At 41.7% G+C, this 15,642-nt stretch overlaps 1 protein-coding gene across 3 annotated transcripts in view; it reads right to left on the bottom strand.

The window, feature by feature from the left end:
• tsnare1 (T-SNARE Domain Containing 1) overlaps positions 1–15,642 on the bottom strand; it is a 115,614-nt gene that overhangs the window by 54,227 nt on the left and 45,745 nt on the right. For all 3 annotated transcript variants that reach the window (XM_028426094.1, XM_028426093.1, XM_028426095.1), the window contains exons 5-8: positions 7,575–7,665; positions 7,390–7,464; positions 7,217–7,273; positions 3,517–3,672 (exon numbers count right to left, since the gene is read on the bottom strand). In XM_028426094.1, coding sequence (XP_028281895.1) covers positions 3,517–3,672; positions 7,217–7,273; positions 7,390–7,464; positions 7,575–7,665 — 379 coding nt within the window. The remainder of the gene's footprint in view (positions 1–3,516; positions 3,673–7,216; positions 7,274–7,389; positions 7,465–7,574; positions 7,666–15,642) is intronic.

Raw genomic sequence — 15,642 nt, 5'->3', positions numbered from 1 at the left:
TCAAAAAAACAGGAGGCAGCACTCGTGGGCCTGGAAAGGTTTTTACAAACTGCAGACCACACAGACTTTTGTTACTTCCAGTCAGTGCACCGTCACAGCTGCAGCTGGTGAGCCTCAGTGGAGCACATACACATACATCAAGTCTCTGAGGAAGGCAAAATTAACCTCAGAACCACAGAGAGAGAGAGAGAGGGAGAGGGAGACCGATAACGATGACAGACACCAGGCTCTCCTGGTCCTCTGGGATGAGAGCTGTGAAGAAAAGTGTGGTGTGCTGGGGCTCACAACAAACACTGCTGATTTAGTGGTATGAGAAGATGTGAGGGGAGGAGGGTGTGTAGATGGAAAGAAAAGGAGGCAGGGAGAATAGTGTGGAGGTGAAAACGCACATTGTCAGATACTATCACTCTTCCCAATGGAACAACGTCAAGCCCCTCAGCACCTGCCTGAGCGCTGACGATGACATTTATCCATGCTGCGATGACTAAAGCGCAGGCCAGACGACCCTGTCTGAACACCAATCATCTGCCTGGCCCATCTCAGCTGCAGCGCTGAAATGAAGCTGTCATTCGTGCTGAGGTCCTTTCACTGCGTGTCACTCTGCGGAGAGAGATTGATGCGCTTTCCTTTCCCCACTCCTATTCAGAACTGGTCTCATGCAGTGGGATTAGCTGATTTGAAACGTTGATGAAGTTCAGACAGCTCCAACTGGACACGGAGATACATCTTCATTATGCTGCAAAGTGCTCCTAAAACATTATCATTATTCTTCAAAGCGCCGGGCAGAAAGAGCTGCAGTCCAGAGCTGGACTGCCACGTTGAGGCTTGTCAATTTAAAAGCAGACTGCAGCAGCATGTGTCAGGTTTCTATTTGCTTTCAGTCAGCCATATGCTTCAGAGACAGCTTATGAAGTTGTACAATCTGTCTTCAAAAGTTTCATCAGCACATTTTACACAAGCAGAGTGACATGTTCAATAAAGGCTGCACAGCAGGGAGCACTGTCAAGACGAAACAGATCACAGTCTCCACAAGGAAGCGTCCACTATGTTTAATTCATCTTCAAGAAATCGTATATTATTGGGCTTGATCTGACGTCCTTTGGACACTACTGAGAACCTTTGATGACAATGCATTAGCAACTGTCTAAGCTTTGGTCTGCTGGAGTGCTGGAATCACAGTAAGGGCCTGATAAAGTTATGTTTCTTTTGTGTTTCACTTCTATCTTAACAGGCTTTAACCTTCATGCTTGTAAGGCCCCGTTTACACTGGAGAAAGTCATTCCAGCTGAAGTAGGATTGAGCCCAGACAGCCTTTAAGCTGGATGCGTTCAGAGCTATTTTCAAATCTGGCTAGCACACACTTGTGTCCGCACTCAATCCGGCTTCATCCAGCGTGTTTGCTGTCCTCCAAACCACTAGGTGGCGCCTCGTAATATACAGAGTCCGTTCACGCCGCGGTAGGGCCGCGTGTGCACATGCGTCATACGTTTTTTTTGTCCAGCGTGTTGCGCCAACTGAACCGGACGTAGCACATCGCTAACCGGAAGTAGCATGTCGCTAGCCAGATTCGCTCGCCACATTTGCGTTCACACCTGAGCCACATTTGAGCCAATCCGGCTAGATCCACCTCTCATGGGTGGATACTGGATACAGCCGGATTCGAGGTGTTCACACTCAGAAAAAACACGTCTGGATTGATCAGGATGCGGTCGAATCCTGCTTAAGCCACATTTTTTCCCTAGTGTGAACGGGGTATAAGTGAACCATGGGTGGCTTGGGCCATTCAGAATCCTGAGGAACATGGCGCACATTCTCACTCTCACTACTGCACAGACCTACAAATCTATATTAACAAAATGTTGATGAAGATTCTCGGTCATCCAGGTCATAATACGTAGGACCTGAGGACCTCAGTGGGTGGGTCTGGGTGAAACTCACAAATAACATTTAGTGTTATTGTTTGTGAGTTTCACCCAGACCCACCCACTGAGGTCCTCCACCACATATAAACCATGTTTCCCCACCAAACAGTTACAGCTGATGAAGCTGCTTGGATGAGCAGCGAAACTCTACATGTCCAGACGCCTTGCTTCAATCTTCTCTACATAAATTGACAAAGTTTAAATGGTGAAAGTAGCAACATTGATGTTGTAATTGATGTTGTCGTTAATGCTGTAATCAGCATCAGCTATTTCCTGTCGGTAAATGTCTTTGGAACATGACTCAATCCATCATGCAGCAGGCAGAACGGCGTCCCATCCGTCTGTATCATATATCAGAGAAAATATTACAGAGCTGATTTTCGAGCGTTTAACTAAATGATGTGTTCTCTCACGTCAAGCTTCAAAAGTTAAGTCGAGAATCATTATGATTCTGTACACACTTTGCCCAGGTAAAGGATAATTGGGTAGCATTCAATATCCTGCAGCAGCATGGGGGTACTGTGACAAAATACTAATAAGCTTTTGGAGGTGGGAGAAGACGAAGCTTGTCTGAGTTTCTACTTACTAAGCTGGCATGTGTTGGCCTCCTGGGAGGCAATATTTGAAGAAAACAAATACCGAGTTTCTACCCCTGTGCCATTTCTCAGATACAGCACCAGCCCGTTTTAAAAGTCGAGGACATTTTATTTAAAACTTTAGGTCAGATTTATGAACATCAAAATAAAAGTTCTCATTCTTAAAGTGCAAATGGTGAAGTGGCCCACAGAGAATATGAGGAAATAGGCGTATAATCATAAGGTTTAGTTTCTGGAGGATGGATGGCAGGACGCCGGTGGGGATCATAGATCAATTTTTTGTTTTTTTTCAGTTGTGTTTGAAACACTATATGTGCAGAATACAGACTTAAGATTATATTTAAGTAATTATATCAATAAAATGGAAGAAAATTGTCTATTATTTCCATACACACTCTTATCAGGTGTTTATACACACACAATAATTATTAGTTATTAGCTAATATTTTCCATCATTTGAAGGAACACTGAGGGTTAAGTGTTACCTGGCATATTTCTCAAAAAATGTGTAAAGTTGAGATGCTGCTTTCAGCTAGCAGCAGCACCTTTGAGTTTATATTATAAAATACTGCTGAGATGGATGGAATACAGGAGGTGCTACTGCTCAGTCAGTGCCTGTGCCCAGAGGTCCATGTCAGTCAGTTTCACATGATGTCCTACCTCATCCACAACCTAAATCCATCCATATACAGCGTCATAATAATAATAATATTGCAAAACTTTACAAAATTGTAAAAAAGGTAATAAGGTACTATTATAAAAAATGCAAATCATATACAACTTCTGAGTAAGAATTGCAGAAATGTGAAGATTTTCAGTGTGCAATATGCACCAATGCAAATATATCTTACTGACGTATTTGGTTTAAGAAGACCTATGTACTTTTGCAAATTATGACAATTTTAAACTGTAAAAGTTAATTATGACGTTATTCTATGACTGTGAGATATCTATATGAATATATATACATATCATCTTTAAAGATTTCAGCGTCTTACTTCAATCTGGAGCAGGGCCTCCTCTCTCTGACGAAGCACCTCCACATCCTCCTCACTGATCTCGGACAGGAAAGCCTGAGCTCCTCCCTCTGAGATTACGGCGTCTACAAACAGTGGACCCTCATCCAGCTGCTCATTCAGTGGAGTCTGAGGACTCTGTAGGAGCACACACAGACACGCACACACACACAAAAAGCTATTAGACATCTCGTAGTTACAGCAATAACTGTGACTGTATTTCCAGATGTGAGTCTGATGCTTTGTGAAGTCCTTCCTGATGTCTAAGTGGGCAGCAGCCTGCTGTAACTTGTTGTACCACCAACTAAATTATCCACCATTTGTGATCTTATCTTAATAACCTTGCACTGAAGGTTCCAGGTTACAGACTGCAGCCCATGTCTGTACATAACAAGGTTTCCAGCTAATGTGCAGAAAGATGTTAACAGCCCTAACTTTCCCTTAGGTGTGATTGTGTGGTTGAATGTTGGTGTCAGCAACAATAATTTCAACAGAAGTTAAATAAATAATAATAACAGTAAGAGAAGAACATTAGCAGGATGCAGCCTAGCAGTCTAAAGGTTTGAATCCATGTCACCATCCCCTTCGCTACTGTAACTTCCTGTGTACAGGACTAACAGCATGTTGTCTTATCTTACTTAAAAATGTCCATAAATGCTGCACATAGAAGAAGAACTCTACTCTGTATATGGTCATTCCTACTGGAAAAGCTCGAGTGGCTCTACAGAATGCAAGAGGAGGGGGTCAGTAATCATGTTTTTCTGAATATGTTTGCATAAAATTGTGATTATTTTAATCCTGCTTTACTGACAATGTTAAACCTGTCATTATTTAGGTGCATAATCCATCTTTTCGATAATTTTCTCTTTAACAGTCCATGTTAATTTAACGTTGACGATTGCACTGACTAGCTGAGATTAAAATACAAACTAGTGCAAACAAAGGAGTGCAGAGATACAGGCTCGGAGAGAGGCCTGGTGCTCTTTTGCATTGCTAATATGTTCCACCTTTGTGTGGCTGAGTGCACAGCTAATTCATGGTAGAGGGGGCCAGCGTGGGTCAGAGCGCCGGGACCATTCGGGGGGCTGAGTCACAGCGCGCTGTCTACTGGCCACGAAGTGACTCACCACTCCTCAGAAACTCTGCAGCGTGCTCACTCCTCCACACACACAGCACTTCAGAATATATTAGTACATCACACAGATGGAAAAAGACACCTTATTGCACAAGTTCATGCGCCGCTAAAAAGTTTGGACTTTTCTGCTGTCGATTGCAGTCGTCTCTGATGACGACGAGTGTGGGAAACAGTCAATAACATTAGCATCGGCCTGAAAAATGCTTTGCTAATGCATATGTATGACATTCTACACGTCAGGACGCCTCTCATCATTCGCTGTCTGCTGAGTGAAAATGCTGCCACTTCATCTACAGCAGAAAATCCCAACGCTCCTTTCTTTTGCGGGTGCTTACATAAAAAGTAGTTTGACCAATTTGTACTTTCACAATATACCCACTGATTAGTGAGCTCGCTGCTATGCATTGAGTGTAGTCAGGAGTTATATAATGTACCATTCAGCTTGCTGCCCCCAAAGCCTTTTACCTCTCGCAGTATATAAAAGACCCTGATAGAGAATAACACATTAATACATGTGACTCTAAAGGAGGGAAAATGGTTACTGTCTGACAAAGATGGTGTCCTTTACTCACCCTGATGAATGATTGTTGAGACACAGCTCTTTGCCCTCTATATACACTCAGTGAGCTCTTTATTATAACTGCCAGCACACTCTGTTATTCTTTTCAATCAACCAATCGTGCACCAGCAGTGCAATGCATAAAATCCTGCACATATGGGATTGTTGGTGACAGATGGGCTGGTTTTGGTATTTTTGAAAGGACGTGACAAATAACCAGTTTACAGCGATGCTGAAGAGAAAAGCAAACAACAACAGAATAAGTTGAAAAAGAATAACTGCACTACAGTTGGTATGTTTAAACTAACAAGCCTACGTTTTAGCATACGTCCATGTCTGTCCAGTAAAACCGCCACAGATATATGACTTACTTTGTCAGTATACTAGATATATTAATAATATATAACTTAGCAAAGACATCTGCAAACAAAATATCAGGCTCTTAAAATTGGTGAAAAATGAACTATCCTACTTTGAGGAGAGCTTTGACCGGCAGTATGAGGCAAAGGAAGGAAGGCACAGAATCACGCCTGTCTTAGAGTTCACCACCAGCTTATTACTCATACAGGTGCTGCACGGATGATCACTATTGACCCTCACTCAAGTGCATTCTATGGTTTCCCAAGACTGACAGGCGCCTACTGATTTTGCAATATTTTAGTAACAAAATATTAACACCAAAATTCTAGGCTATATATCAACAGGCTTCTGCTTTTCATGTCTCCTGACACCTGTTGGTTTATTAGAGATCTCAGTACAGTTACCATATATTGTATTTGTATTTTTTTTTATTTGTGTGTAATATGTATTGTGAATCATGAATTTAAGTTAACCCTCCTAAATTTAAGTTAACCCTCCTAAAACATGACTTGAACTATTGAACTACTAAACTACTAACCCTCCTAAAACATGACTTGAACTATTGAACTACTATTGAAAATCAATTGCTATTACATTCATTACGGTAATGACCACATTGCGTGTGTGCCAGGGGCGGGGGTTTTGTGGAGCATAGGAGAGTTGATGTAAAATAGTTTGAGTTTAATTTTTGTGATCTCTTGTTGTCTTGTGCACATTTATAGTTATTTATAAAGAGAAACACAAACTTTCCTTATTACACACTGTTCTGAGCATTTATAACATAACAGCAAATATGTGCCAGCTTTTGAAAGGTATATTTCATATGTCAAGTAAACAGTAAAGTAAATTAATACAAAGAACATTGTCTGACAGAATCATTAAAAAACTCTTATAATTATAGCAGTGAAAGGGTTAAACTTGAGTGTGTCCAAGTAATATTAAACTCTAGAGTCACTGGTTTACAGTTGTTCATGATCTACATAGTCCAGCAGAGATGTTGAAGTTTACCTATCTGCACATATTGAGGATTTGACCCAATCCCACGTTGTATGTTTCCTTTGGAAATTACTTAGAAGAAGTGGTAGTAACAATATTCCCTTGCATAGAAGGGACAACCCTTCAGGCTAATGCTGTTCCATCTTAATATTCATAATTTGTGCAGTATAATGTAGCTCTAACAGGTAGACATGCAAAACTAATAGTAACTCCATCCATCCTGTTTGTCTACCGTAAATAATTAAACTTCATTGATATGCTGTATCTTATTACCTCTGCTTCACATACAAACAATGATCAATAAGTTTTATTATTATCTTGACCTGGTTATCAACATTCATATCCAGTCCATTATGAGGGCCGACTTTCATTTGTTAAACACGATTAGTGAGCCGTCGCTGGGCTCCACTGTGAAAATAATCTCCTGCCAATAACCAAATTAGAATCAGATAAAAGACATTTTCACAGCGCCTATAAGAGTCGGAGGTGATGAGTGGAGTCCACTGTAATATAGCGGAGTGAAAGAGATGAAGATGGAGCTTCAAAGAGGCTCAATTGAGCGAAGAAATGTCATCTCATCATCCTCCTCTCTGATGAATGACGGTGAAACAAAGGGAGGATTTTCAGCTCACCTTCTTCTTGTCTTTCTGTGCTGCAGGGAGCAGGGCCCTTGAACGCTCTGCAATTTTCTGAGAGAGGAGCAAAAGAATAGACGGAGTCAGGAACACCTTTTTTTCCCCCCAAAGACAATTTTCTGTGAATTCATCATTTATTTGTAAGCTATCAGTGGGTTTCATGCTAATACCTTCTGCAGGTCGCCATAGCGCTGCACAGACTCCGAAAGTTCAGTCTTTAGTCTGGTCAGGCGCAAGCGGTCTTGCTGTGCAACAAAACAAGATGAGCTGTAATTAGCTGAAATGTTGTTTAATCTGCTGTTTATTCTTCTAAAATGACAGTCAATGAGGGAGGGAGGAAGGGACCATTAACTACCCGTGAAGAGCCACTGATGATATCGGAGAGCTGTTTGATGAGTTGGCTTGTGCTGGTGATGACTTTGTTGGTTTGTTGCTGAGTGGAGTGTCTGGGGAACAAAATTTGGAAGACATACAGAAAGAGAGAGAGAACAGTTACCACATTATGAGAAGACATGAAATGAATTTTGACATGACAATGTTAAATCGACAAATTTTACAAAAGTTGCCAAGAGCTGATATTTATGCTAAAATAAAATTTAGTTGTTTTAAGGATAGAAAGTGTATATAAGTGTACTGTCATTAAATGATATTTAAATAAAGAATTCAGATTTAAATACACTGCAAAAAGACTTCTATTACTGGCTGGCCAGTAGAGGGTGTAAATACACCCAAAGCAAACTTTTGTATCATTAGAAAATGTGTAGACAAAACACCGGCTCCGCTCCCTCCATGCACCCCACCAACAGAACTCCCATTCATGACACACAATTGACTACCCTTTGACACAACACATGGTTCTGCTGAATGGCCAGAACGGAGCATACGGACATACGGCCCAGTGTCCTCTGAACATAGGATGAATTTAGCTGCAAGAGTCTGCTTGAGTACACTGGAGGGATGGCCGGTGGCACTGACCCTGTAGCAGACCATCACCTAAGAGTCTGGGGCTCTTGTTTCTCTGAGATTGATGTATTTTTTTTTAGTGCATGAATGGACATGCCATCTGCCGTCTAATACTCCTCATTAACAGCCATATTGTGTAAATAAATACAACTTTTATATGTTGTATTACTTAATAGTTGGACACCATCCTTCCATTAATTCATTCTCCAAACTGCTTAGTCAGGGTTACAGGAGCCAAAAGGATTCTAAGACCATCAAATGTGACAATGACAGGCTGGCTTCCTCGTAGACACTCCACACACCCTGAAGGCTGGGGAGATGGACTGTCACTGATTCCATGATCTCAAGAATCTTACACGAATCCAGCTGTAAGGCAGCGAGATGACAACTCTAACAGGATTTCCCATCAAGGTGTAGGGGAAGCTGTCTTACCAAAAAAGTAAATTACAAGACTTTATCTAAAAAAAAAATGGCTAACCCTGGCAGGACTCTCTGAGCTGGCCTGCTCTCAGGTATGTATGGTGGAGATTACATTTGAGTGACTTGAGTATTAACAGGAGTCTGATAGAGGTGAACGGTGTAGCGGCCAAATCCTCTCTGTTCTTTCATGTTTTTCCTGTGGAAGCTCCAGCGGGGTGAGAGGTCAAAGGTGATCCATATTCATAACTCTGTAGCACATCCACTGGAAGGCCGGGTTAAGACAGTTATTAAATATCAGTGCTGTCAGGTCATCTAGCCTCCTCTCCACCCCCTCATGCTCCAGACTTGACACTGTAACGGGCTGCTCCACAGAGATAGGCAGCAGCACAAACACACCTCTGCTGCTGCTGCTGCTGCTGCTGCTGCTACTCAAATATTGATCTACATGAAGCTGCTGGCAAAGGGGGTGTGGGCAGACAGGTCATAGTGGATTGGGGCTAGAAGGAGCATGTCACTATAGTTCTGTGTCACAGTGGGATAAAAATACCTGAAAAGCATCAGCCGTAGTATCTGTGCAGCGCAGGGTTAAACCAAGTCAGGGAAGTAGAAGGAGCAGTGCTAGAAAATAAAAGTTTTATACTGTGAGGAAATAATTAAACTGGACCGCTGCCAATGTCTTCCTCTGAAATAGTGTCTTCTATGTGAAGAAGTTTTACACTTATTATCTAATCAGGATTTAAGACTGAAGAAGGCAGAATGCTCTTAAATGGACGCTATAAGGAGACACTAAGCCCGCCGAGGTCAGTTCTATGATAAATATGAATATACACTAAATGCACAAAAGTATGTGGACACACAGTTTTCAAAGTTTGCAGCTAAAAACCAAACAGCAGGATGCTAAAGTTGCACATGGTGTCCAGTTACTTTTGGTCACAGTGTATATGTATTGGGGTGTGTTGTACTAATTTGCTTGTGTATATCGACCACAATGTGCATTGTGAAAATATACACAGCAGTCAAAGCTGTGTGTGAGCACACACACACACACACACACAAGAAAGATTAACAAGTGCTAAACCTCAGCCTGATGTGTCATCATTTAGCTGGAAAGCAGCAACAGACAGGAGAAGAATTATTTTTTAAATCACAGCCAGCTAATGCTCCATCATGTTACCCAGTTAAATGACACAGCAGTGTATTAGGGATCTGCAGGAATGATAAATATATTCATTATGAATGTGCAGTGTGAAACATATGGAGACCTTTGTTTTCCAAAACACCGCCATTATTTGTCAAATAATCCACATTCACACAGTGATTGGACACTTAAGGAGTCCAAAACAGCTCGAAATCTGTGCTAAATGAGAATCGCTCTCTATAATCAGGCTGCATCTGGAGATATCTGGGGATTTTTGTTGTTTTGTCGTTTCAACAGTAGTATAGGGAGGAAATTTTAAGGACTTGTGTATATGACAATCAAGATGTGATGTAGGCAGATCAACAAGCAGACAAGTATCAATAACTGACATCCAAAATGATGTGCAGTGGAGTAGGTAACACAACAAACAGGGGTGTACATTCTCATAACATTAAATCAATTCAGAAAACCTAGCATAATAAAAAAACAAACCTAAGACAGAGTCCTGCAAGCACTGGATGAACTGACCTGTAGACTTAATGATACTATTACTGCTTCCTGTAATCACCAGTAACAGCATTTACTTGTGGTTGTGAAATAACTGATGTTGCTTTTACAAGCGGGTAGGCGAGGTGCCATCCAGTCCTGTGGGGATGTTTTTTTTGGACTGGTCAGTGCTGACTTTTACAAATGCTCTGCATTCCCACCTGAGCCACTGAGAGGTGAGCTGCTTGTAAGAAGCAACTCCAGCTTGGTGGTTTAATCTTTATCGGAGCCCAGTGTAAGCGCTGCTCCATCCTGTATAGCCCTGAAAGTATGACCGCAGTCAGAGAACAGCACCACCCTCCCTCCAACCTCCACCGTGTACCTCCCCAAATCCACCACCACCTCCTCCTCCATCACTCACACCTCCCCCTGCAGTCAGCTGCTCCTCTATACTTCTCAGTTCTCCTTCACCAGAACCAGCAAGACCTCAAAGGAATACCAAACACCAAGCAGGAGGTAGGAGAAACACAACCCACAACAGAGGTGACTGATTGAAATTCACAGTGTGAACGGTTCCAATTTTTTGCATGCTGTTTCTGACCGCCTGGCTTTCCCAGCTTGTTGTGGGGGAAGATTGTGACTAGCAGATGTATCACTGTGCAGCAGAACTGCAGAGGTCCTTTTGGGGGTTCACGGAAGTGGGCGAGCTCTGATTGTTTGGTAACAGCATGTCAGTGGTGGGCGGGACTTCCACCAACTCACAGTAGATCTATCAGAGATCATCAGCACCGAAGCAAAGCTCAGGGTGTATTTTTAGAGGATGGCTGCATGTTTTAAAGGATTCCCACTGCTACATTTAAAAAATAACTGCAAACTGAATCACTTACTGCTCAGTGAACAGAGTCTTGGTAGATCCCTGATTGACTTAAGGGAGTCCAACTTTCTTGGACACTTTGCATAGGGGGTGTAAATTTTTACATAAACAAAGAGTGGTGCAATTTCTCACTCTCAGAAAAAAAGCAGGTGCCATCTGTTCAACTGTACATGTGAAGTACTCAGCATGTGGCAGCAGCATATAGAATGCGCAAAAGTTGGACTAATCTTAGGTCGTACATGCTCAACAGGATTTCCAACTGGCAAACTACCTCAATTGTACCTCATCTCAGTCTGTCAAACATGGCTTTTAGTAGTACACAAACCAACAGATTGGCTACTAAAGCTCAAACTGCTGAAAAGGTTCTTGCTGGTTCTGATAGAAAGGTGTCAGAACACACAGAGCAGCACGGATCGTTGGGTAGCTGCAGACCACTCAGGGTGTCCATGCTGACCTCCCTTGTCCTCTGCTGGCAGCCTGGCCTGATGATTTTCTTTGAATCCCACAGATGGCTGAAGGAACGTACGTCAGTGGAGGCAGTGGGGTTTTTGGGGTAATGTTCTGCTGGAAAGCCTTGGGTCCTGTCATTCATTGAGTGCTACGTTCAAACGAAGGACTATTGTTCTAGACCACGTCCACCCTTTCATGAAAATGGTATTCCCTGATAGCAGTGGCCATCAACACTTTGAGGAACACAACAATCAGCTCAAGATGTGTTCAAGGAGTTGGTGAAAACCCTTATAAGTCACAAGTACTCATAAATATACCAAAAATGTGTGGTGTGGTTGTTCTCCCTTATTATGGTGTAACGTAAGTTATCCCCACCTGTTTGGTCATTTAGAGGCTGCAAGCAATGTCCTCCATCTGCTGTCAGGCTCTTTCCTGTGTGGGACAGCTGTGCAGCCTGTCAGTACAGCCTATAACTTATCAAAATCTAAAAGTGATTATGTTCATCACAGTGGTTTAGACATGAAAACTACTTTGTTTGGTTTCATCATTTGTGTGATTGAGGTGTAGATTATAATACAGGCTTCTAGGGGGACTGAGTCACTTTTGTCTTAACAATGGCCTCAAAAACAAACTGCATGTCGGAGCCCACAGGCCTCACTGAGCATGTTAAATGATAACGTTCCTGACAGCACCATTAGAACAAGACTGAACAAGAACGGTTTGTTTAGAAGGGTCACTAAGAGAAAGCCTCTTAACAATATGTTTTTACACAAAACACAAAATTAAAAGAGAGGGTACTGACTTTAGAACATGGGGGTAGGTTTATATTCTCACTATTTAACTCAATGACAAGGACAAATCTATGTTTCACTGAAGACTAGGTGCTGCTGTACTCTCCTAAACATAAATATACAGGCCTTCAAGACTCTCTTTGCCATACTGTTCTGTTTTTAGAGGTCAAGACTCAACACACACACACACACACACACAGATTAAAAGAAACTGTTTGGAATAAGTAAATGCAACATCTTTCTTAAACATTGAGGAGAATACACTCTGCATTCTGCTGAGGAACACTGTGAACATAATTACGCTTGTTTACAAGAAAACTCTGTCAGGTTCCTTTGACAGCATTCCTGCTTTAGAAAATGTGCCTGACGTGCTGACTACACTCACATGCTGTTCCAAAACACTCTTGACATTTTACTTTCCCAGAGATTTACTTCACATGCCTATTTAAACAGATTTTCAGGGAGAAACATCAGGGAAGGTTCAATTCCCAGATCACCAACACTGGAAATCCAAACAGACACACAGAGCTGCAGTTTAAAAAAAAACACAGCTGACATTTAAAGGTGCCTCTCAAATACACAACACACACCTACTGTTCCTTACACATGGCTGTACAGTGTGAGAACTGAGCGTTAACGTGGGCTAGAGAGGGAGAGCGGTGTTGCGTAATTGAGGGGGAGGACGAGGTGGATCCGCGTGGTCTTCATCCGAGCCTGTTGCATCTCTACCTGCATCTGTGCTGGTTGTTCATTTCAGCTGTACTGTGTTTACAGAGTTATCACGTTATTAAGTTAAAATGGCAGCTACAGCCATTATTGTGCTGTGTCCATCTGCTGTCAGACATTATAATAACTTTTATTTGATACCCATTTACATAATGTGATCACATATCATGTGAGACTGTTCCGCTGATAAGTTTCACTCCATGGTACATTTTGCAGAAATGAGCCGCTTTGTTTAGCATGTTTGGTTTTATAAATAATAAACCTCACAGCTCATCAGTTCCTGTTTTTTTAATGGGGAAGTGAAATTAGCTGAATTTCTGGCAGCGACACAACACAAGGCAGTCACAAAGTAATCAAATTTGGAGTTTGTTTACTGACACGTTCATCTGCCTGATGACAAAACATTGTGTTTCGCATCAAAAGAAAACACACAGTGAATAAATAATAGCTGATGGGCCACACATGGAGGATTAAGAAGAGGAATTAAGAACACGGAAGAAAACAGTCCAGATTTTAAGGATTAATACAAACTTTTCTAAACGTAATCTTGGGCCAACAGAAGAAAGTTACATTTACTATCTTACACCCGTAGACTTCACATCTGTATCATGAATACTTTTACAGGTTCCACTTAAAAGATAATTAGTTGAATTACTGATATAAACAATGATGGCTGAGGATTGTTCCAATGTACTGTATATTATTTGATTTATGTTTGGCCAAAATACATACACATTAATTACCTGATCTTTAAAAACAGATGTTTCCTGAATTCTGTATTTAGTCATATTTATGGCAAAAGTAACAAATGTAGCTCTTAGCTTAGTTTAATCAGGAAGACTCTGTTTCATGTCATTCATCATTTATCCCTATCTGCTTCCCTAATCTCTCCTTCTTCACCATCCTCTCTCTCTCCTTCTATCCCTCACTCCACTGCTCTCCCTCTCTCTACCTCCCACTTAGTCAGATTAATAGAGAGCACCTCCCTCACCAATCAGCTGTGGATCCGTCCCTCTCCCGCCCAATCACAGCTTAGCAGGAATATTTAAAAGTCTTTAGTCTCTTCTCCAGCCAGTCTTCTGATCGACTCCGGCAACCCTTCTCTACCCCAAGCACCACCAGATTCATGCCAGCTCAAGGCCTCCTCTCTCCTTCTCTCCAGCTTCTCCACCACCACCAGGTCTAGACCCGGGGGGACTTTGGTCTAGCAGCCTCTCCTCCTGCTCTTTCCCCCTTTTGGATGTGGTCATCGCGACGGGGTCTAGAGCGCCAAAGCAGATTCTAAATCCTTGTATTATAATCATTTTTTTCTCGTTTACTCACTTGAGTCTCTCCTGATTGAACTGATATTGTTTTCTTTGAATCCCACAGATGGCTGAAGGAACGTACGTCAGTGGAGGCAGTGGGGTTTTTGGGGTAATGTTCTGCTGGAAAGCCTTGGGTCCTGTCATTCATTGAGTGCTACGTTCAAACGAAGGACTATTGTTCTAGACCACGTCCACCCTTTCATGAAAATGGTATTCCCTGATAGCAGTGGCCATCAACACTTTGAGGAACACAACAATCAGCTCAAGATGTGTTCAAGGAGTTGGTGAAAACCCTTATAAGTCACAAGTACTCATAAATATACCAAAAATGTGTGGTGTGGTTGTTCTCCCTTATTATGGTGTAACGTAAGTTATCCCCACCTGTTTGGTCATTTAGAGGCTGCAAGCAATGTCCTCCATTTTAATTATATGTAGACATAGGTAAAACTACTGTATATATAAACACACAAAAGATAAATGTGTGTTTTTTTTCAGCATAATAAAGTTCTAACAAAATTAATATTTCCAGTTTGCTGTGGAAGAACGGTCACCATAAATCCATAAACATGGATTACAGGAAAAACATATGGAGGCTGGCTTATATTTTTATCCCTGCAGTGAATATGTCTAAGCTTCTTGGTCCTGTAGTGGAGCTTTGCACTTTCCTTTTGTGTCACGAGTCGGACTCTGGGTTTCTGTAAAGTGCCTAGAGACCATTTTAATAGGAACAGATGCTATACAAATAAAACTGAATGAAATTGAAAAATTCAAACATAAAAACTAACAGCCTGAAACGGCTGCAGGAACAAGTGGAGGACTTTCTGATCTCAGCTGCTTATCCTGAAAAAAAAGCCATAAAGTGTCCAATAAACATATTCCTGCAAATGAAGACTATTCGGAAATAAAACTTGATCCTATTTGTGCACCCGGTTAGAATAGTAACCCTCTATCTGAATGTTTGTCTTTGGGCAGAATAACTCCTTCAAATCTCACGGTTAATAGAATTTGATCTGCCCCTGTAATCTGGAAATGCACACAGCAAATAGTCTAAGTGGATTATTAGCCAGCACCCTCTGAGTGTCATTGTCTTTGTTAGCACGTTAGCCATTCACTGGTGTTCTGGCTGTGACGCAGCAGAGGACATGGGGCCGTGGTGATGGGAAGCAGCCCCATATATTACTGTATATAGACTGTGGTAGGCTGCCATAGTCAAATTTGCTTCAAACCTTTTTTCACACAAAATACCAGATTTCTATCACACACTCTCT

The sequence above is a fragment of the Parambassis ranga genome, chromosome 16, assembly GCF_900634625.1.
Source record: "Parambassis ranga chromosome 16, fParRan2.1, whole genome shotgun sequence".
Taxonomy (NCBI): Eukaryota; Metazoa; Chordata; class Actinopteri; family Ambassidae; genus Parambassis; species Parambassis ranga.
Note: the sequence above shows the minus strand (reverse complement) of the source record. Positions and strands in the feature narration are given on the sequence as shown.